This window comes from Macrobrachium rosenbergii, chromosome 6 (genome assembly GCF_040412425.1).
Source record: "Macrobrachium rosenbergii isolate ZJJX-2024 chromosome 6, ASM4041242v1, whole genome shotgun sequence".
NCBI lineage: Eukaryota > Metazoa > Arthropoda > Malacostraca > Decapoda > Palaemonidae > Macrobrachium > Macrobrachium rosenbergii.
Window position 1 is genome coordinate 54,401,728 of NC_089746.1, and position 22,261 is coordinate 54,423,988.

Here is a 22,261-nt window from a genome sequence, read left to right on the forward strand (position 1 = left end):
TTACCCTCTCGCGGTGTAGACCTAAAAGATGTTAGCCATCATATTTTCACCCTAAGAGAGAGAGAGAGAGAGAGAGAGAGAGAGAGAGAGAGAGAGAGAGAGAGAGAGAGAGAGAGAGAGAACAGGCAATTATTAGCTTCAAAGGTGATGTGATTGCTGTCACTCATCACTGGCAACGGTTTTGGAGGTGGTGCAGATGGACCCCCTTGATCCCCCAAGAGAGGTCGTTAACTACAACAAAAGGGAAATGCTCATTGCGGCTTCAGTGAACTACTGAATCATTTTGCATGGCGGTCGATTCATGTGTTTCACCTCAACCGCAACATATTTTTTCTGCGAATGATTTTGCGTTCGCTTTTCTGTATGTCTTTTTTTATTTTTTTTTTTTATTTCGCTTATTCAAATTTTATATATTGGAGCGGTTTTACTCGTGTGATCATTTTGTTATTACTACCCTTCATTTTTTCGTTCATTGCACTATCACGATGTGCTTACTTATTCGAATATATATACTCTTATTTAAAGCGTGAGTGGTTCTGCTTAAATGATTTTCAGTTTAACTCGTGAGCTTTGATGCAGTCTGAAAATACCTTGACAACAGTAGTCCAGAAGACTTCTATTTATATTGGCATGTCCATATTTACTCACCTGCCCTCGTCATTTTGTACATCATTTAATCTTCTCATCAAAACATATTTAGCTTCTCATTACTCCTGTTAATTATTTCTCATTATTTCTCCTGCTATTCCGATGTATTAATTTTTTATATGTATCTTTCTTTTAAAAAGTTATTTTTGTCTTTTAATAATTCGATTCAAATGAAACTTCTTTGCCAGTAGTGTCGTTAATATATTATTGCAACGCAATTAGAGTAAACTAATTAACCCAACGTTACTGTAAAAGGGCCCCTGAAACCTAATAAGTAACGGGTCCGTATGTGTTACTTTTCCGGTTAATTGAACTACGAGGTCGTAAACAGTCTCGCTTCGAGAAGAGGGATTGTAAAATTCATTAAATAAGGAACGTATTAACTGATGTTTTTTTCGCGGAGTGAATATTTTCCACGGGGGACACAAATAGCCTTCCTTGTAAAGAGAGAGAGAGAGAGAGAGAGAGAGAGAGAGAGAGAACCAATGCTTGAAAATTTCGTTTTGCTGTTCTTTCAAAGAGACTCCTTTCATATACAGAACGAATGACTTCAGCCACATTTCTTCTGCAGTTATTTAACGTTTTATCTCGCCCTTTTTTTTTTTATTTTGTTTATTTGCTTTTGCTTGCTGTAGTTTCTGAGCTTCTTTAATGAGAGCCTCATGGTCCTTCCTTTCCAGCTCTTCTGCGGAACGCACCTCAGTTTTGAATTTTTTATTAATTTTACTGTCAGTTTTTCTTTTGACTCGTGAAACCGAAAACATTCATATTTGAGCAAACATAGATGATATGGAAAATCTGCTAACACTCGTTAGCATATACCCGAAGAACTGAAAGGAAATTGGGCTTTGGAATAAAAAGAAAAATGTCAAAGTGCTTATGCTGATAAAATCTGTTCATCTTGGTTGTTTGCTGTTGCAGTGGTGACGCCAGTGGGTCGTGAAATATATCTGCAAGTAAGAAGAGTTTTCATCGTACCCAAAAATCATTAGATCAAGTGTGGCATGTGAGTGAAGTTCATGCCCAAAGTAATTGTTCAACCGCTGAGGACTTTCGTTTCCTAAAGAAGCTCGGTTTCGTGTTTTTAGATGAGGCGCCCCTTGTAGCAGCTTTTGTAGGAAACTAACTTCCGTGAGCCAACGATAACTGCTCACCGGTAAGTAATATACAGATTCGAATATTTTAATTCCCTTGTCGTCTCTACAGTATATAATGTTCATATTCAACGCGTGGAAATTAGCATGACTATATTCATTTATTTCAAATACTTGAGGTAAAACTTATAAGCAACGGGGAGTTTTCTCATTCAAACATTATAATTCCTAAATTCTTTCCTTATTCTGTTTTCTTTTTTTCTTTGGGCCGCCGAGTGTCTTAAAGGTTTTAAGGTATGGTACTTAGAGAGAGAGAGAGAGAGAGAGAGAGAGAGAGAGAGAGAGAGAGAGAGAGAGAGAGAGAGAGAGAGAATCATCAAAACTTCTAGGACGAAAAAGTTTAACTTTCACCTCGAAACTTACTATTCTCCTTTAATTTTGTCGTAATTTTTACGGAAGAAAACGCGGTCTATAGCAAAGACAGAATTTATTTGACATTTCATAAATGCAAACAAGTCGACAAGTTCGTGTTCAATAAATTAACCATAAGAAGGCGCCGGGTGGTACTCTGGGTACTGAGCCTCTCCCTCGTAAGTGACTTCAGCCACAAATCCTGAGTCTCCGTTGACGTTGTAGGACACCTTCTGCAGGCGACCGTCGGGGAGGAGGACGTAGTAGGATCCCTGAGTGTCGTAGCCATCTCGGGTCTCTTCGTGGCCGAAGTCGTTGCCGGAGTAGTCGTCCTTCACGGCGTAGTTGAAGTCGTACGTGGATGGCTCCTGTGAACGAGGAACGATTAAAAAAAAATAATTTCGTGAAAATTTTGGAGATTCTCCGACTTACAAATGTTTCGAGTTAAATTTAGATATTTACAGTTTAAATTATTTTTGAGATTGAAACTGACCTCATACGAAGGAGGGGCGTATCCATAGTGTGGGCGGGAAGGGGCACCAAAGACGACAGCCACGAGGACCAAGAGGAAGCAAACCTGACGGGAATGGAACACGATTGATGAGGAAATGTCTCGGAAATTATACAGCGTTCTTTCAGTAAGGTACAAAGCTTTCGCAGATTCCTTGCAAATAATTCTCTTGAATAATTAGAGGGAATTAAGTCTGAAACAATGTATCGCAATGTTTAAAGTTCTCTGAAAACTAGAAACAAAGTAATTTTTTATTGCATATTTCTCAACAAATATATAACTTCTAAATGAAACATAACTGTTTCTTTTTTACTACTGTGAAATATCATTACGTAAGAAAGAATTATGGGCTTGCTAGATCCAAATTAACATCAAATATATACCAAAATCACATCGCTTCACTTTCTCTACCTTAGTGATCATGGTGAGTTGGGGGAATGGACTGCGGTGACAGACAGTGGAAGGGAGGCCTTATATACCCGAAGTCGCAGAGAAGTTAGTCCTGGCTTTAAGAGAAAGGAAAAGCGTCCCTGTTACACCGCCCATGTGACCTTGACAATGTCATTTCATAGTCCAAGGTACCTGAACTGTTTGGAAAGGTGTAGTGAGTTCTCGTGAGTTTTTATTACACGTTTTACGTATAATAATGAAAAAAGATTTATTCATAATCTGCAGTTCACTTCAGTTCAAAAGCTACACGTATCTACCGATATTACTTATTTTACAAAACATTATCCAGAACTTTGAGGTCACCGATCTTATGATAAGAGGTAAAATCTAAAACCTAAAGACATTGTGTTGTATAGGCATAGGCATTAAGTAAATTTAGCAATAAATCTACTATTTTATTTGTTAAACAATTGTAGTCATATTACTAATCACTATTGCCAGTCAAAGTCATACATGAATTCAACCTATAACACCTAATATAGGATTAAATATTGTGATACTCATGTATAGTCAATGTCTGTAGATTCTTGAAAGTTTCGGTTCCATACATATACTGTATACATACATACATACATACATACATACATACATACATACATATATATACACACATTTATGTATATGTTTTTATGTGGGTTTTTATCTATCTGTCTATCTATCTATCTATCTATCTATCTATATAGATATAAATATATGTATATATGTAAATAAATAGATATATGATATGTATAAATATAATATATATATTTATATATATACATATATTTATATCTATATAGATAGATAGATAGACAGATAGATAGATAGATAGATAGATAGATAGATAGATAGATAGATAGATAGATATTTAGATAGATAGATAGATAAAGACCCACATAAAAACATACATATAAATGTGTGTATATATATGTGTGTATATATGTATGTATATATGTATGGAAACGAAATTTTCAAGAATCTACAGACATTGACTGTATATGACTATATATGTATGTATGTATGTATGTATATACTGTACATATAATCCCTGAAGATTTGTTGAGCACCTACAGGCTCTCTCTGTCTGCGAGGGAGAGAGCGAGCTAGCCTTTAGATGCTCAGCAATTCTTTAGGGATGAAGTCTCGTTTCAGACGTCATCCACTTTTTTTGGCCTTTTCCATAGTTAATATCTTGATTTCCATTTCGGTAACATTTTTCTTTCTTACTTCGAAATTATAAACTTTGTTTTAACACCTTTTTTTCATCTCTCAATTTAATAAATCTGTGAATGATTGTAGGAGTACGAAACATAGCCTGCCAGGTAGAGAGAGAGAGAGAGAGAGAGAGAGAGAGAGAACTTTTGTTTGGGAATTTCGTCATGCTGTTCTTTCAAAGAAGCTCCTTTCATATACAGAATGAAAGAAATTAGCCGCATTTCTGCTTAAGTTAGCATTTTATCCCGCCATTTTTTATTTATTTTGTTTGCTGGAGTTCCTGAGGATGTTTAGTGAGACCTTTATTGTTCTCCTTTCCCAGCTCCTCCGGGGAACGCATCTCAAATATGACTTTCTTTCCTGTATATTTTATTGTCAGGTTTTCTTTTGACTCGACTCATGAAAGGGGAACATTCGTTTTTGAACAAAGATAAGATGGAAATTCTAGTAACGTTCATTAACAAATGCCTGAGGAAAACGAGAAGAAAAGGAACAGAAATTGAAAGGAAACTGGGCTACGGAATAAGAACGAAAATGACAACATGCCTGTGCTGGTAAAATCTGCTCTTAATGCTTGTTTGCTGTTACAGTGATGACGCCAGCGGGTCGTGAAATATGGCTGGAAGGAACGAGAATTTTTAACGTACGCAGAAATCAAGTCTGGCATGAGACTGAAGTTCATACCCGAAGTAATTGTTCCACTACTGAGGACACTTTCGTTCTCTGAAGTTCAGTCTCATGTTTCTGATGATGTCCCCCTTTAGCAGACTGTATTGGAAACTAACTTTCCTGAGCCAAGGATAACTGCTCACCGGTAAGTGTTAAACATATTCAAACATTTTATACTTCCTTGTCTTGTACAATTTATTATGTTCATATTCACCGTATGCAATCAATCATCCTAAATTTATTTATTTCAAATACTGAAGATAAAACTTGTGAAAAAGCCAGGAGTTTTATCCATCGAACGTTGAAATTCTCAAGATTTTTTATAGATTAGGCTGCCGATGTCTCGAAGGTCTTAAGGTATGGTACTTGCAGAGAGAGAGAGAGAGAGAGAGAGGAGAAGCACAAGGTACCAAAATAATGGGAGGACAGTATTTTACAGCGCATTCTTTTTAGCTTGGCTTTAAAAGACAAATCTGACTTTCCGTCCAGAGACGAAACGTTTCCACTTTGTTGTCAGAAATAATGTCTTGGAGTTTATAAAAAATTTTGTTCTTCGGGGCTTGTGATGAATATCTTTTCACATGCATACTGAAATATATGGTTCTTTCTGTTTTTTTGTGGTTGTTTTAGAGGTGATATGTGTTATTTTTACTTATCTGTTTCTTCCATCTTCATGGACTAAGCTTAACTCCTTCCGTCTTTCCTATTCAGTTGAAAATTTGTTGTATAGGTTTCCCGTTTTAGATTACGAAAAAGTGCAGGAAAAAATAACGCATACGGCTGAATTACATTGTAAAGTGACTTGGTAAAAAAAGGAAAAAACCAATATAAATGGGAAATAATGCATGAAAATTATGATTTTCTTTTGTTTCAGGATATGTAAACCAGTCTCAGTGGAACTATGTATTCTACGGAGAGAGAGAGAGAGAGAGAGAGAGAGAGAGAGAGAGAGAGAGAGAGAGAGAGAGAGAGAGAGAGAGAAATTATCAAAGCTTCTAGGATGAAAAAGTTTAACTTTCACCTCGAAACTTTACCATTCTCCTTTAATTTTGTAGTAATTTTTACGGAAGAAAACACGGTCTATAGCAAGGACAAAATATATTTGACATATTTCATAAATACAGATAAATCGACAAATTCGTATTCAATAAATTAACCATAAGAAGGCGCCGGGTGGTACTCTGGGTACTGAGCCTCTCCCTCGTAAGTGACTTCAGCCACAAATCCTGAGTCTCCGTTGACGTTGTAGGACACCTTCTGCAGGCGACCGTCGGGGAGGAGGACGTAGTAGGATCCCTGAGTGTCGTAGCCATCTCGGGCCTCTTCGTGGCCGAAGTCGTTGCCGGAGTAGTCGTCCTTCACGGCGTAGTTGAAGTCGTACGTGGTTGGTTCCTATGAACAGACAGCAATTTAAAAAAAATAATTTCGTGAAAATTTTGGAGATTCTCTATCTTACAAATGTTTCGAGTTAATTTTAGATATTTGAAGTTTAAATTATTTTTGAGATTGAAACCGACCTCATACGAAGGAGGAGGGGCGTATCCATAGTGTGGGCGGGAAGGGGCACCAAAGACGACAGCCACGAGGACCAAGAGGAAGCAAACCTGACGGGAATGGAACACGATTGATGAGGAAATGTCTCGGAAATTATACGGCGTTCTCTCAGTCAGGTACAAGACTTTCGCAGATTCCTTGCAAATAATTCTCTTGAATAATTAGAGGAAATAAAATCTGAAGTAATGTATCGACAGTTCTGAAGTTCTCTGAAAAACTAGAGATCAAAATATTTTTTTCGCATATTTCTCAACAATTATACAACTGCTGAAGGAAACATAACTGTTTCTTTTTGACTATTGCAAAATATCGTCACATAAGTAAGAGTTCTGGGCTCGCTAGATCCAGATTGACATAAAATATATCAAAATCACATTATTTTACTTTCTCTACCTTAGCGATCATGGTGAATTGTGGGAATGGACTGCGGTGACAGATAGTGGAAGGAAGGCCTTATATACCCGAAGTCGAAGAGAAGTTTGTTCTACTGTAGTTATGAGAAAGGAAAGTATTACACCGCCCATGTGACCCTGACATTGTCATTTCATTGCCCAAGGTACCTGAACAGTTTCGAAAGCTGTAGTGAGTTCTTATGTGTTTACTTTTAGATATTTTATTTATAATGAAAAAAGTATATTCACAGTATTATATCTACAATTCACTTCAGTCCAAAAAATATTTGTCTTTACCCATATTACTTATATTGCAAGTCGCCTATAGCTGGTAAAATCTAAAACCTAAAGACATTTTGTTGCATACGTAACTGCATGGAATAAATTTAGCAATAAAATCTACTATTAAAGTTTTTTGTTAAACAATTGTAGTCATAATGCTAATCGCGATGTCTTTAGATTCTTTCCATAAAATTAAATCCTTTATCCGGATATTGATTATAAAATGTTCTTGATAAAGATTTGTAGCATTGTAGTCTCACCATTGACAGCTAATAATTACCGGTGAAAGTCATGCTTGAATTCACCTCGTAACATGTAATAGGGTTATTATATTTCGTGTGATACTCATATAGTCCAAGTCTGTAGATTTATGAAAATATCGTTTACATAAATACACACACACACATATATGTATATATACACATGTATATGTATGTATATATATATATATATATATATATATATATATATATATATATATATATATATATATATGTATGTATGCATGTACGTAGATGCCTAGCTCTTTCTAGCCATATATATATTTTTCACACATATATATACGGACACACACACACACACACACACACACACACACACACACACATATATATATATATATATATATATATATATATATATATATATATTATATATATATATATATATATATATATATATATATATATATATATATATATATAGAGAGAGAGAGAGAGAGAGAGAGAGAGAGAGAGAGAGAGAGAGAGAGAGAGAGAGAGAGAGCTTTCGGTGTTCAGCAAACCTGTAGGGATGAATTCTCATTTCGTAGCGGAGGAGATTGAATATTTTTTTTTTTTTTTTGACAATCACGTCAGATGAAAAGACGTCATCTCCTTTTTTTGCCCTTTTCCAGAGAGTTTCATCTCTTGATTTTCATGTCGGTAATATTTTCCTTTTTTACTTCGAAATTCTACACTTAGTTTTAACGCCTTTTTTCGTTCTTACAGAAAAAATAATTCTGTTAATGACTGAAAAAGTAAGAAGGTGGTGCACCCTACCGTGTATAGAGAGAGAGAGAGAGAGAGAGAGAGAGAGAGAGAGAGAGAGAGAGAGAGAGAGAGAACTTTTTTACGTGAGCACTTCATCATGCGGTTCTTTCAAAGAGACTTGTTTCATAAACAAAACGAAAAAATTAAGCAACAATTCTACTTTAGTTAACGTTTTATCTCTCCAATTTTTATATTTTTTGTTTATTTGTTTTTGTTTGCTAGAGTTTCTGAGAATGTTTAGCAAGAGCTTTATGGTCCATCTTTCCCAGCGCTTCTGCGGAACGCATCTCAAATTTGAATTTTTTCGTTTATACTTAACTGTCAATTTATATTTCCGCTCATGAAATTGGGACATAATTTTTTTAGCAAAGTTAGGTAAGATGAAAAATATATTAATATTCATTAGCATATACCCGAAGAAATCAAGGAAAGAAGGAACATAGATAGAAAGGAAACTGGGCTTCGGAATAAAAAGAAAAATGTCAAAATGCTTATGCTGATAAAATCTGTTCATCTTGGTTGTTTGCTGTTGCAGAGATGACGCCTGTGGGTCGTGAAATATGTCTGCAAGGAAGAAGAATTTTTATCGTACCCAAAAATCATTAGATCAAGTGTGGCATGTGAGTGAAGTTCATACCCGAGGTAATTGTTCCACAACTGAGGAAATTCCGTTTTATGAAGCTCAGACTAATGTTTTTGATGAGGCGCAGGGTTTTTTTTTTTTTATACAGGAATGGTTTTTTCTGTTAAAATTGCAGTTTTTATAGAGAGGGACTTTATCAGTTAAAAAGCTAGGTTTTATTGTAGTAGGAAGCGACTTTTTCAATTAAAATTACAGGCTTTTTTTGATGTAGACAGGGACTTTTTTCAGTTAAAATTTAGATTTTTTTTTATAGGAGTGGACTTTTCTTAGTTAAAAATTTTTTTTTAATGTAGGAAGGGACTTTTTTGTTTAAATTGCAAGTTTTTTCATACAGGAAGGATTTTTTCAGTTAAAATTGTATATTTTTTTTATGTAGAATGGGACTTTTTTCTGTTGAAATGGCGTGTTTTTTTTTATGTAGAAAGGGGCTTTTTTTATAGTTAAAATTGCATATTTTTCATGTAGGAAGGTTTTTAAATTGTAGATTTTTTTATGTAGGGAGGGACTAATTTCCATAAAAATTCCAGGTTTTTTGTAATGTAGACAGGGACTTTTTTCAGTTAAAATTGCAGTTTTTTTGTAGGTAGGGACCTTTTCAGTTAAAATTGCTGGTTTTTTTTTATACAGAAAGTAATTTTTTCTGTTAAAATTGCAGGATTTTTTTTATGTAGAAAGGGATTCTTTCAGTTAAAATTGCAGGTTTTTTTTTAATGTAGTAGGAGCTTTTTCACTTAAAATTGCAGTTTTCCTTATGTAGGTAGGGACTTTTTTCGATTAAAATTGTAGATTTTTATGTAGGAAGGGGCTTTTTTCAGTTAAAATTGCAGGTTTTTTTTTATGTAAAAAAGAATTTTTATCAGTTAAAATTGCAGGTATTTTTATGTTGAAAGGAATTTTTATCAGTTAAGATTGCGTTTTTTTTATGTAGGGAGGGTCTTTTTTTCAGTTAAGATTGTAGGTTTTTTTTTATACAGAAAGGAATTTTTATTATTTAAAATTGCAGGGTTTTTTTTATGTAGGGAGCGACTTTTTCAGTGATGATTACATGTTTTTTTTATGTAGAAATGTACTTTTTCAGTTGAAATTGCAGTTATTTTCATGTAAGAAGGGACTTCTTTCAGTTAAAATTGCAGGAATTTTTTTTTTTTATGGAGGAAGGGACTTTTCAGTTAAAATTGCAGGGATTTTTTATGAAGGATTTTTTCGGTTAAAATTGCAATTTTTTTTTAAGTGGGAAGGAACATTTTTCAGTTAAAATCGCAGTTTTTATTATGGTGGAAGGGACTCACTTCTGTTAAAATTGCAGTTTTTTTTTTATACAAAGGGATCTTTTCAGTTGAAAATCTAGGGTTTTTTTTTAATAGGAAGCGACTTTTTTTTCTGTTAAAATTGCAGATTTTTTTTATGTGGGAAAGGATTTTTTCAGTTGAAACTGCAGGTTTTTTTTATGTTGAAAAGAAATTTTTTCAGTTAAAATGGCAGATTTTATTATGTAGGATGGAACTTTTTTCAGTTAAAAAATTTATTTTTTTATTAGGATGGAACTTTTTTCAGTTAAAAAATTTTTTTTTTTATTAGGAAGGAACTTTTTTTGGTTTAAATTGCAAATTTTTTTTCATGTAAGAAGGGTTTCTTCAGTTAAAATTCCATGTTTTTTGTAGGCACTTTTTTTTTAGTGAAAATTGGAATTTTTTTAATGTAGAGAGGGATTTTTTTACTAGTTTATTTTTAAAGTAGGAAGGGACTTTTTTAATGTTAAAATTGCAGTTTTTTTATGCAGAAAGGGATATTTTCCAGTAAAATTGCAGATTTTGTATGCAGGAAGGTACTTTTTTCAGTTAAAATTGCACTTTTTTTTATGTTGGAAGGGATTTTTTATGTTAAAATTGCATATTTTTTTATGTAGAAAGGGACTTTTTCTGTTTATTGTACTGGGCCATATTTCTAAAATGTGAAGTGAGTGTTAAATCAAACTGCCTATTCAGACTACTAGAGAGAGAGAGAGAGAGAGAGAGAGAGAGAGAGAGAGAGAGAGAGAGAGAGAGAGAGAGGAGCGAAAGATTGAGAAAGAGAGAGATTGAGAGAGAGAGCGAATGAAAGGTCGAAAGAGAGAGAGTTTGATTTATTTATCGCCAATCTCAAGCGTTACCTCTCTGTCACCCTCTTACACAGGACGACAATCACGACTCCAGCCACGGGAGCACGGACGAAGACCCCAGGATGATGGCCTTCTTTTCCCACGTCCAACGGGATCTGGAGGGCTGGACTCAGTCTTCTGCCGTGACCTCCCAGTCGGACGACGATAATGAATCCTCCGCCCACGGTAAAGTTTGTTCTTCTCTCGGGCCACCTTCTTTTATTCCGATCGGTTTCGCTTTCAGACCTCTCTCTCAGGCCATTCTTTTATTCTTGTCTTGTGAGTTTCCCTTTCAGAACTTTCAAATATGAATATTTTATAGTATCGTTTAGGATTGCGAAATTTATTATATAGTTACGCCATTGATTATATAGTTACTGAATTGATTATATAGTTAATGAATTGATTATATAGTTAATGAATTGATTTTATAGTTAATGAATTGATTATATAGTTATTAAATTGAGTATATAGTAACTAAATACATTATTTGGTTACTTAATTTATTATATAGCTATTAAATTGAGTATATAGTAACTGAATACATTATTTGGTTACTTAATTGATTATATAGTTACTGAACTGATTATATAATAACTAAATTGATTATATAGTTATTAAATTTGAGTATATAGTAACTAAAATTTAATTATATAGTTACTTAAATGATTATATAGTTACCGAATTGATTATATGGTAACTAAATTGATTATATAATTACTAAATTGAATATATAGTAACTAAATAATTTATATAGTTACTAAATTTAATATATAGTAACTAAATAATTTACATAGTTACTAAATTGATTATACGGTAACTAAATTTATTATATAGGTACTGAATTGGTTATATATATAGTTACTGAATTGATTATATAGTTACTGAATCGATTATATAGTTAATGAATTGATTATATAATAAGTAAATTGATTATATAGCTACTAAAGTAATTATATATTAACTAAATTCATTATATAGTTACTGAATTGATTATATAGTTACTGCTTTGATTATATAGTTACTAAATTGATTATATTGGTACTAAATTGATTATATAATTACTAAATTAATTTTATAGTGACTAAAATTGATTATATAGTTACTTAATTTATTATAGTTACTAAATTTATTGTATAGTTACTAAATTGATTATATAGTAACTAAATTGTTTATATAGTTACTGAAGTTGATTATATAGTAACTGAATTGATTATATAGTTAGTAAATTGTTTATATAGTTACTGAATTGATTATATAGTTACTAAATTGATTATATAGTTACAACATTGAATATACAGTATAGTTACTGAATTGATTATATAGTAACTAAATTGATTATATAGTTACTAAATTTATTACATAGTTGCTCAATTTATTATATAGTAGGTATATTGATTATATGGTTACTAAATTGATTATATAGTTAAATTTATGGAATATTTGCTAAATTGATTATATAGTAACTAAATTTTGCTATAGTTACTGAATTGATTATACAGTAACTAAATTAATTATGTAGTTAGTTAATTGGTTATATAGTAACTAAATTGATTATACAGTATAGTTAGTAAATTGATTATACAGTTACATTAATTATGTAATTACTACATTGATTATATAGTTACTACAATAATTATATAGTAAATAAATTGGTTATATAGTTACTAATTTGATTATATAGTATCTAAATTGATTATATAGCAACTAAATTGTTTATGTAGTTGCTAAATCGATTATTTAGTAACTAAATTGATTATATAGTTACTGAATGGGTTACATAGTTACTGAATTGATTATATGGTTACTGAATTAATTGTATAGAAACTAAATTGATAATATGGTTACTGAATTGATTATATAGTTACTGAAATGATTATATAATAACTAAATTGTTTATATAGTTACTGAGTTCATTATATAGTTAGTGAATTGATTATATTGTCACTGAATTGATTATACAGCTAGTGAATTATATAGTTACATTGAATACTTAGTTACTACATTGATTATATAGTAAGTAAATTGGTTATATAGTTATTGAATTGATTATATAGTTACTGATTATATAGTTACTGAATTAATTATATAGTTGCTAAATTGATTATATAGCTGCTAAATTGAATTTATGGTTGAATAATACCAAAGCACTTATAAAGTACTTTGGCTTTGGTAAGAACAGATATCTGTAACTGTATAACTATATAATTAAACTTCCATTTAACCTAAGAATGTCAGTGATTGGCAGAGGTTTGGTATCAAAATGGAAGATGATACTGCACGACATATCGAAATTAATTTGCCGTTTGCCCCAGGGCCTGGTGGTCAGCGGCACGGAGGAAGGAGTTCCTACTTAAACAGGAAAAGCTACCTTCTGTCAACGAACCTGGTCCTTTCACTTTTTGTCATTCTGTCAAAATTATCTCAGGGGCCCAGAACCACTAAGGAAGTGACCCTCCCCCAAAACTGATTTGAATAGTTTGTGGAGAACCAGTTATTGATTTATCTGAGAAATTGGTAACCCCTCTCGGGGCTTCTTTGCTGAGAGAGAGTATTATTTAAACCTGGCGGTTAATTTTTATCAGCTAAAAGAGTCACCTTCACTTCCAGAGGCGTACGAAAAATAGACTCCGCCTTCCTAGGTATTGCCAGAATAAGTGTTTGAAATATCGTTATAAATCTCTTAATTTACTTAAATTCATTCATACTTTGGTACAGATTTTATAAATGTACGTTTACTATTAAATTCTTAAGTAAGTAAGTAATTTATTGTAATTTATAGAGAAAATAATGAAAGAAAAAGAATAGGATTTTCTTAGACATTTAGGAGCGGAGACTAACAATGCTGTCAGTATTTGCCAACAGATGGCGTTAGGAAATTTTTTAAAAGTTTTTGAATATGTAAATATGTAGTTTCAATGACTAATATATATATTATGTTTTTGGCTTTTTATAAGTTTCCCTTACATAATTGTATTTATTTATTACTCTATAATGTAAATTTTAATATTCTAGTTTCAGTGGAAATCATTCATGAGCTAAGGAAAGGATTTATTCGTAAGTAGGCTATGTATTCCTTAAGAGTTTCCCAAATTCTGCTTGACTTTGTGGTATTGGGTCAAATAATTTATAGTTAAATAACACCAAAGTACTTATAAAGGCATTTGCTAAGAACAGATGTCTGTAACTATGTAACTATATAACTAAACTTCCATTTAACCAAAGAATATCAGTGATTGGCAGAGTTTTTGCATAAAAATGGAAGACGATTCTGCACGATATATCGAAATTAATTTCCGTTTGGCACAGGGCCTGGTGGTCAGAGGCACTGAGGAAGGAGTTCCTACTTAAACAGGACAGACAACCCTCTGTCAGAGAACTTGGTCCTTTCACTTTCTGTCAAAATTCCCTCCTTGGCCCAGAACCACTAAGAAAGTCACCCTCCCCAAAACTTTTTTGAATAATTTGTGGAGGACCAGTTACTGATTTATCTGAGAAATTGTTAACCCCTCTCGCACCTGCTTCGCTAAGAGAGAGAGAGAGAGAAGTCTTTTTTTTTCACCCTGTCAGTTAATTTTATCAACGTATAGATTCACCTTCATTTCCAGGGGCGTACGAAAAAGACTCCGCCTTACTAGGCATTGCCAGAATTAGTTTTTGAAATATCCTATAAATCTCTTAAATTACTTAAATTCATTCATACTTTGGTACAAATTTTATGAATATAGTATTAATATGAAATTCTTAATGAAGTAGGTAATTTATTGTAATTTACAGACCAAATAAAAATAGAAAAAAGAATAGTTTTTTTAGACATTTAGAAAGGGAGACTGGCAATGCTGTCAAAATTTGCCGATAGATGGCTGTAGAAATTTTTTAAAAGTTTTTGAAGATGTAAACATGTAGTTTCAATGGCTAATGTATATTATGTTTTATGGCTTCGTATAAGTTTCCCTTACATAATTGTATTTCTTAATTACTCTATCATGTAGTTTTGTCAAAATTATTTTAATATTCTAGGGTCAATGGAAATTATTCATTAGATAGATAAGGAAAGAATTTATTTGTAATCCTGTATTCCTTAGAGTTTCCCAAATCCTGTTTAACTTTATGATATTGTTTTAAATATTTTTCGGAATTGGGACATTATCTAAGAGACTTATAAGTTCATTTGGACAGAATTGTACTTATCAGTCATCATTTCTTTAATTTAACAACAAACCTTTCATTATATTTATATGTACTACTTAAAGTTTCCTAAATTCTGATCACCTTTTGGTATTGGTTCAAATAATTTTGGAAATTAAGACATTATCTAAGGGACCTATAACTTTATTTGCACATATTTGTACTGATCAGTCATTATTCCTTTTTAAAGCGAAAGTTTCGTTATATACTTCGTAATTGCATTTTATGCCGAATTTTTAAAGGTGAAATAATCATTTCCAAAAAGCACCATTCAGTGACTGACTTACTGTTTCTTCAAGTTGCCACTAGATGCCTCTCAGTATCAGTGACAGTGTGTCAGTGTGACAAGACGTGTAACCTGTTCAAGTGACCTAAGTTGTTATTATCAGGTTATATTGAAAACATCATTAATTTATTTCAAGTTGTGTGTGAATACAAAGCTGCCTAATTAAGTTGATATTTATGTGGGAAAACAGTTGCTACATATATCCTGATTGTTCCTTCCATGCTCATTTTAGACAAATCAAGTGAATCCGTAATCCATGATGGTTGACATGACAGCTCCCTGGCCATTCAAGGGCAGAAGTTGGAAGAATTTCAATATGGTGTTTGCAAATGGCTATTGACTCTTCATGGATTATTGTTGCAAGGTGAGATTGTTTTTGTTTTCCAGTTAGGATAATGGCAGAAATTGCTTGTCATATTATTAGTGAAATGGATGGTGATAGGCTACTGATAACGATGGTGTATTATTCACCCTAAGTGTGTCCAGTTTTTGGGGGGTAAATTTTGGGAGAAGGACACTTCATGCTTCATACTTTGTTTTGGATTAGTCATACTAAAATTTTGAATGAAGTTTTAGACCTACCTAAACAAATTTGTAGTGTATTAACTTTAAATTATGATTTGATAAAGTTTTTCATATGTGAGCCACCACCAGATGACTCACGTACCAACAGGATATACTATCTGTTTTGATCAGTTTTGACTTTGAATCTTTGCAGAATTTAGGGATACCCTAGAACCAAGCTGTACATAGTGTGTAGAAAGAAGCACAGCTGGGTACCATTAGCTGTTAAAATGAGTGGTAGATACTGTTAAAAGTCACTGGAAAAATAAAGCCTTTGTGGTTGTGTAGGCAAAATGCCCGCATCAAATTGAAAGTAGCTTAATCCACAGAGTTAATAGATACCAACCTGACCAAACCTAACTTAGGACACAGTTAACTCTCAAGCCTTAGCTGAAATTTGGACCTCATTATTTCTTAAGGAGAAGAAAGGATGGATTAGTGGAGTTATTTTTCTAACCTTTCCTAAGTTAACTGCTACTTCAGGGAACTCGGAAGTCGTTTAGTCATTTTTTGTGTGGTCTTGGTTTTGTTTCAAATTCATATATTATGATGCCTTAGGATTCTTAATAATCAGTGATGAAATTGGACAATTACAGTACAAGATAAGGCCCCAAGGAGTTGACTTGGAGTGGTAATGGTAACATGCAAGCTTTTTGACTTGAACAGGAGTGATTGAAGAGTTAGGGTACAGCTTCAAGTATGGCTACAAGCATAGAAGGGTAACCATTACAAAGACACATTGCCATACAAAGGTTTGCTTGGTATTATGTGGTGCCAAATACTATTTCTGAAGGAGTTTAGGATCTATTAGTGCCAAAATCAGACCTGGAATGACTTGTGACATTCTGGGCTCTGGTCTAATGTTTAGACTGATCAAACTATGACTAGGCAGGATAGCCTTTAGTATCCAATTCATATCTTCAAGTAACATCACAGTTAGGGTATGTAACTAATTTAATCCCATATTCAGGATATTTTTAAAAACTAGGCTAATGTAATATTACTTGTTCATTATATCCTGCACTTAATGAGCAATTTATTTACCAAATATAGCGGTAAGCATTACATAAGAAATTTTAATATTTTTAGTGAATTTCATTACTCTGGACAGTACAATGACTGTCTTTACTGTTGCTAAAAGTACATTGAAATTTTCAATTTATTTTTATACCTGTTCAGTTATTTGAAGCCTTGTGCATACAGTTAGGAAATCAATTGACTATTGGTTTTATATTCTCAAAAGTTTTAAGTCAGTGAAGTTGCTGATAGATATGTGCCTAATGTGACTTGCAGCAAAATGATTCTGTAGGCTATATACCTCCTCACAGTGACCAATTGCCACTCAAAATATATCTGTGCTGTACCCCGTATTACTTTAGTCTGAGAATCTGATATATAAATCTTTGTAAAAATGTTTTATCAAAAAAATTGCATTGTATTTTATAATTACATATTAACTAAATGTCACAAACATAAATAGGACCGTCTAATAAAAAGCAAAATATTGTAAACTAGATTTTGGGGTTGTTGGTCTAAAAATTGGAATTATTTCAACCATTCTGAGATGGTGTCTGTAGTTTCCTACAGTAAACTTAGTTTATTTTGAATACCTGCTGATATACCTAGGGAACTGTAGCTTCATCTAATTTATCACATGAAGTGTGTCACTGGTAAACCGTTGTCTTTCACCAATTAGGATATCAGATATTCAAAACTAAATCATTTTTCAGAATTATTCTCCAATCAGAGGAATCTGAATCCTGATACTTCAGCTGGAATATGGATGTACAGTATAAAAGTTACTGTATGGAACATCCACATCAAGTTTTGGGAATATAGCCAAGTGAATCCTCATTCAAAACTCTTCAGTTAGGACCAACCTAATCACTATTCATCAGAAATGCCCTGAAGGGCTATCAGTCTTCAACCTCACTAGTTTAAGGTAAGGGAAAATTTTGCAAAGTGATTACCCAAATGTGACGTGAAGGTAAAGCACCTTATCCAGCTTAGGATATATTTTGCGATGTGAAAGGACCCTAGGGTGTTAAGGATCCAGGGCATGGTGAATCCTTCCTGAACCAAGCTAGAACTAGATAGTAGATTCTTTTGAGAGCTGACTAAATAGAAAAGGATGTACAGTATTAGTCAGGGGTGGATGGTGTTTTTTGGCAAGAATAATCTATCAATCTTGGTTGGCCCTTTTCAAGTTAGGTCATGGCTAGATAAACTGTAGGCTTCAAGTGAAATTGGTCTAAAACCTGTATATAAACATCAAGTGAAATTAGCCTATAACCTATATATAATCATAAAGTGAAATTGGCCTATAACTGTATATAGAAACAAGAAGTCACTGGCCTATATAACCATTAGTTTCCCTGACTATAAAGTGTATAGTCATTGTCGTAATCTTAGATTGTGTTAAAACGTGACGGAAAGGTGACTATACAAATAGGATATACAGGTGATGCAAAGTGCCAAGCAATAAGACAGAAAGTAGGCTGTAACACTTGTAATAGGTGTATACAATAATAATGTGCAAAAAACTATTTTCCTTTCATCTGTATAGAACTGTATGTTACAGAATACCTGTGATCAGCTAAGTGTGAAGGGAATATTTTCATTAAAATTCAGTAAGAAGAAACCTTTCAAAAGAACTAAATGGTTGTTAGTGATGATTACAAAAATGCACAATTTTTTCCATATCTCCAAGTGAAGAACTCAAGAGTGTCAGTCCAGAAAAATAGAATTCTTAAATTAACAGAGTTGAAGTTGTTAAAAGTTGTTAATCAGAACATCTTTCAACAGGTTATCGTGTGAAGGGATATTATTTATTGCTTTCAGAAACTTGTTCACAGGTTCAAGAGGCTGATTTCGGAAGTTGTGGAGCCTAGGATACTTTCAAGAATAAACACTTTAAATATTGTCGAATAATTGCTGGACGTTCTTGAAAGCTGCATATTCTACACATACAGATATACAGTAGATGACTGTTTCATATATATATGTGAGTTTAGACTTGTTTGGCAGGATTTTTTATATGGAAAGGGAGCTAGTTTAAACAGTTTAGAGTTCCAGGTAGTTAGATTTTTTCCAAGCAATTTACAAAGCAGCAAATAGTTTAACTATAAAGATTATGTATGCTCTTTGGATCAGCTAAACATTAGTGATCAAATAAGCTTCATAATTTTAAATATCGGTAATTTTCATATAGTTCTTGGAGTATGGGATTTAGATTTTGTTCTGCTTCTCGTAGAATTGATGAGGATTCAGCAGATGGATATAGTATAGTCAAGATCAGAAATTGCTTTCAGTAATGTGACAATTATATATCTTTACTAAACTACCATTTTGTATACAAGACCTGATACACATTTTTTTATTTCAGAATAACACCAGCAAGATCGATGACTTTAGATTACCTCGATGAGGCCCCACCATTGAGAAAGGACCCCAGAGGTTTGGAAGGAGGTTGTCAAGGTGATTTCTTCAACCAACTCTATGAAAATAAACAATGCTGGGTCAGTCTTGCCAACCTACCAGGGTAGTCAATACAGTGACTATTGCGCTGTTAGCTGCTAGCTGTTGAAGCAGCTTAAAAAGCTTAGATATGGCAGCAGGCAATTTTGGACACAACGAACACTTGCCATATTGTGGAGGAGAGAGGTTCCTTCTGACTGTGCATAGAGAGGCCTTATGCAAGCAGTGTTCATTTTCAGTGCACTGTGAGAGTGGTGTTCATTCAGCTGGTGCACAGACAGGTAAATATTACCCATTATGTTTGACAGTCAAACTTTAAGGGACCAATATCTTGATAATCAAATTATGTATGGGTTATATATGGGCAAGTCTATTTTGATAGAGCATCTTTGGCTTTCATTAGTCAAACTAGCGAGAGGGATTAAAATGTATAAATTTCTTTTCTCTCTCTACAGGTTTTGTGACAACTGCATGCTGGGAAAAATTGGTAAACAGCAGCACTTATACCTGAAGCAAGGTCTACACGGCAGTAACACATCCTGGGCATGGTATAATGGAAAATACAGTATGTCTGCACTTGGCAAGCTGTTATAGAGGTTGCATCTGCAAGTTCGTGTAACTGCATGAATTTTGCTATAAAATTTATCCAAGTGCAAGCTTTTATTGAGGCTGCATCTACAAGTTCGTGTAACTGCATGAATTTTGCAATAAAAACTATCTACATACATTTTTATATACAATATATACACATTTTTTCCAGTAAATTCATCTATACAGTAACTTGAATTAGGTGTAAGTTTCTTACTGCTGAGCAGTTTGTACAATGTACAAGATCATGTTCCATATAGCTGGTATAACGTCTACAAATTCTGAAGCTTGTACAGTAGTTCTTTTAACGAAACAACTAGGTAAAAGGGCAATGAATCACTTGTAACACTGAAGAATCGAATTAGCTGTTGCCCTGACTTCTTGTTACTTCAGGAACAATTAATTGTTCCAATTGTTCCACCAAGATCGGTGGACAGCCATGTATTATATCTGTGGGGCATTACCAGTGCCTTCATCTCCTCTGCCACTTCTCCGGCAACGAGAAACTGAAAGAAAAGGATGGAAATACGACTTTATTATAGTACTGCATTTGGTCTTTGATATTATATAAAATATTATAGTACTGCATTTGGTCTTTGATATATAATAAAAAAATGCAGTATATTATTCAAGGAAAAGCGTGAGAATTTGATATAAAAAAAAATGCAGTATATTATTCAAGCAAAAGCGTGAGAGTTTAATGCTATTTGAATTAGCAGTATAAATCAGTTGACATGTTGTAATTTCATCACGCACTAATTTTAGAAAAATTACCTGGACTACATTTGCATCCAAGTTATCCTTGAATGACAGAAGCTTATAATTTGAAGCTTCTGTAGCAGCAGCAAGGCAGGCCAGCTTTAGGATACAGTCCAAATGTCCTAAAAGTAACAGTAGTAGACAGGAAGTGGAGTGGTCTCCCTGTCCTAAATGTAGACATCAACAGTGAGTCCTCCAGAAGTGGTACTCTGGTGGGTAGATGGGGCATCATTTCCTGCCCAGGCCTGATTCTGGTGGGTAGATGGGGCATCATTTCCTGCCCAGGCCTGATTTAGAGTTCTTGAGGAATCATTGCCAAATCTGTTCCACTTGCTTAGATATCTTGAGCTTCTGACCTGAAAAACAAAGTAAAATTGTAATGCTTCTTAGTATAAAAGCATCCAAACAGAAGACTGTAAAGTTTGTCAGTAAAAGGATCTTAAAATTGTGTACGGTTTCTCTTTTCCAAAGTAATTTTTAATTTTTTTCAAAATTTGTAGGCTTTCTGGCCAAAATTATGAAAGTCCTTTTTATAGAAACAAAATATGAAAGAGAAGCCTTTTTCATACAGAACATTACGAAGCCTTTTTCATATAGAACATTACGATTTTAAAAATTTGTAGGCTTTCTGACCAAAATTATGAAAGTCCTTTTTATAGAAACAAAATATGAAAGAGAAGCCTTTTTCATACAGAACATTACGAAGCCTTTTTCATATAGAACATGACAGAAGACATTACAATGTTCCTCGGTAAATGCATTCCAAAATTACTGTCTTAAGATTAAAAGTGAAAAGACCTTTTGAATACAGAAAATATTAAAAGGCCTTGTTTTGAATACAGAAAATATTAGAGGCCTTTATGAATACGGAAAATGTAACACAGGCCTTTAAAAGAAAGTAGACCTTTTAGAATGTATAAAATACTATGACAGGCCTTTCTGAATATAGGAAATACACAAAGGCAGACAAAAAATTTCTTGAGTATAGAATAGAATATAATAGACAACCTTTTTTGAATATACAATATAATTCAACAGACAAGCCTTTTTCCATATAGAAAATATGACACAGCATTTTTTGAATTGACAAAGTATGACAAAGATTAAGAGATGATATTAGTGTTGCAGTTTTAGCAGTGAAAAAGAACTTTAACAGATTATTGCAAAATCATAGTGCCGTACACACCTAAAAAGTATTTAATTCATAATATACGAAAGGTACACTATTCATACACTATGGGACAAATTTTGTACGGTGTAGTACAATATTCATACAGTATTATGATGAGAAAATTGTGCGTGGAACAAAGCCTAACCAGATTAACTGGTGGTTTTTGGGATTATGTCTGCAGATTCTTTGGTCGACATCTCAAAACATCATCA

At 33.1% G+C, this 22,261-nt stretch overlaps 2 protein-coding genes and 3 long non-coding RNA genes across 6 annotated transcripts in view; 2 read left to right on the plus strand and 3 right to left on the minus strand.

The window, feature by feature from the left end:
- Positions 1–20,249, plus strand: LOC136839579 (uncharacterized). 2 transcript variants are annotated; one of them, XR_010853386.1, is made up of 8 exons: positions 1–1,804; positions 4,899–5,122; positions 8,772–8,878; positions 11,052–11,202; positions 15,723–15,854; positions 17,785–17,996; positions 19,440–19,812; positions 19,987–20,249. It is a non-coding gene; the product is annotated as an uncharacterized lncRNA (long non-coding RNA). The 2 variants fall into 2 exon arrangements; XR_010853387.1 differs by lacking the exon at positions 8,772–8,878.
- On the minus strand, positions 2,072–3,111 carry LOC136839578 (pro-resilin-like). Its single transcript, XM_067105839.1, has 3 exons — positions 3,076–3,111; positions 2,647–2,730; positions 2,072–2,521 (listed from the first exon to the last, which is right to left on the minus strand). The coding sequence occupies exons 1-3, from the start codon at positions 3,085–3,087 to the stop codon at positions 2,282–2,284; spliced, it is 336 nt and encodes a 111-aa protein (XP_066961940.1). The 5' UTR covers positions 3,088–3,111; the 3' UTR covers positions 2,072–2,281.
- Positions 6,130–6,936, minus strand: LOC136839683 (cuticle protein 7-like). The gene is made up of 3 exons (XM_067106036.1): positions 6,925–6,936; positions 6,495–6,683; positions 6,130–6,369 (listed from the first exon to the last, which is right to left on the minus strand). The coding sequence occupies exons 1-3, from the start codon at positions 6,934–6,936 to the stop codon at positions 6,130–6,132; spliced, it is 441 nt and encodes a 146-aa protein (XP_066962137.1).
- The window catches only part of LOC136839580 (uncharacterized), an 8,206-nt gene continuing 6,117 nt past the window's right edge, over positions 20,173–22,261 (minus strand). Inside the window, exons 3-4 of the long non-coding RNA XR_010853388.1 lie at positions 20,894–21,234; positions 20,173–20,625 (exon numbers count right to left, since the gene is read on the minus strand). This is a non-coding gene — a long non-coding RNA (uncharacterized lncRNA). The remainder of the gene's footprint in view (positions 20,626–20,893; positions 21,235–22,261) is intronic.
- Positions 20,990–21,326, plus strand: LOC136839581 (uncharacterized). Its single transcript, XR_010853389.1, has 2 exons — positions 20,990–21,132; positions 21,175–21,326. It is a non-coding gene; the product is annotated as an uncharacterized lncRNA (long non-coding RNA).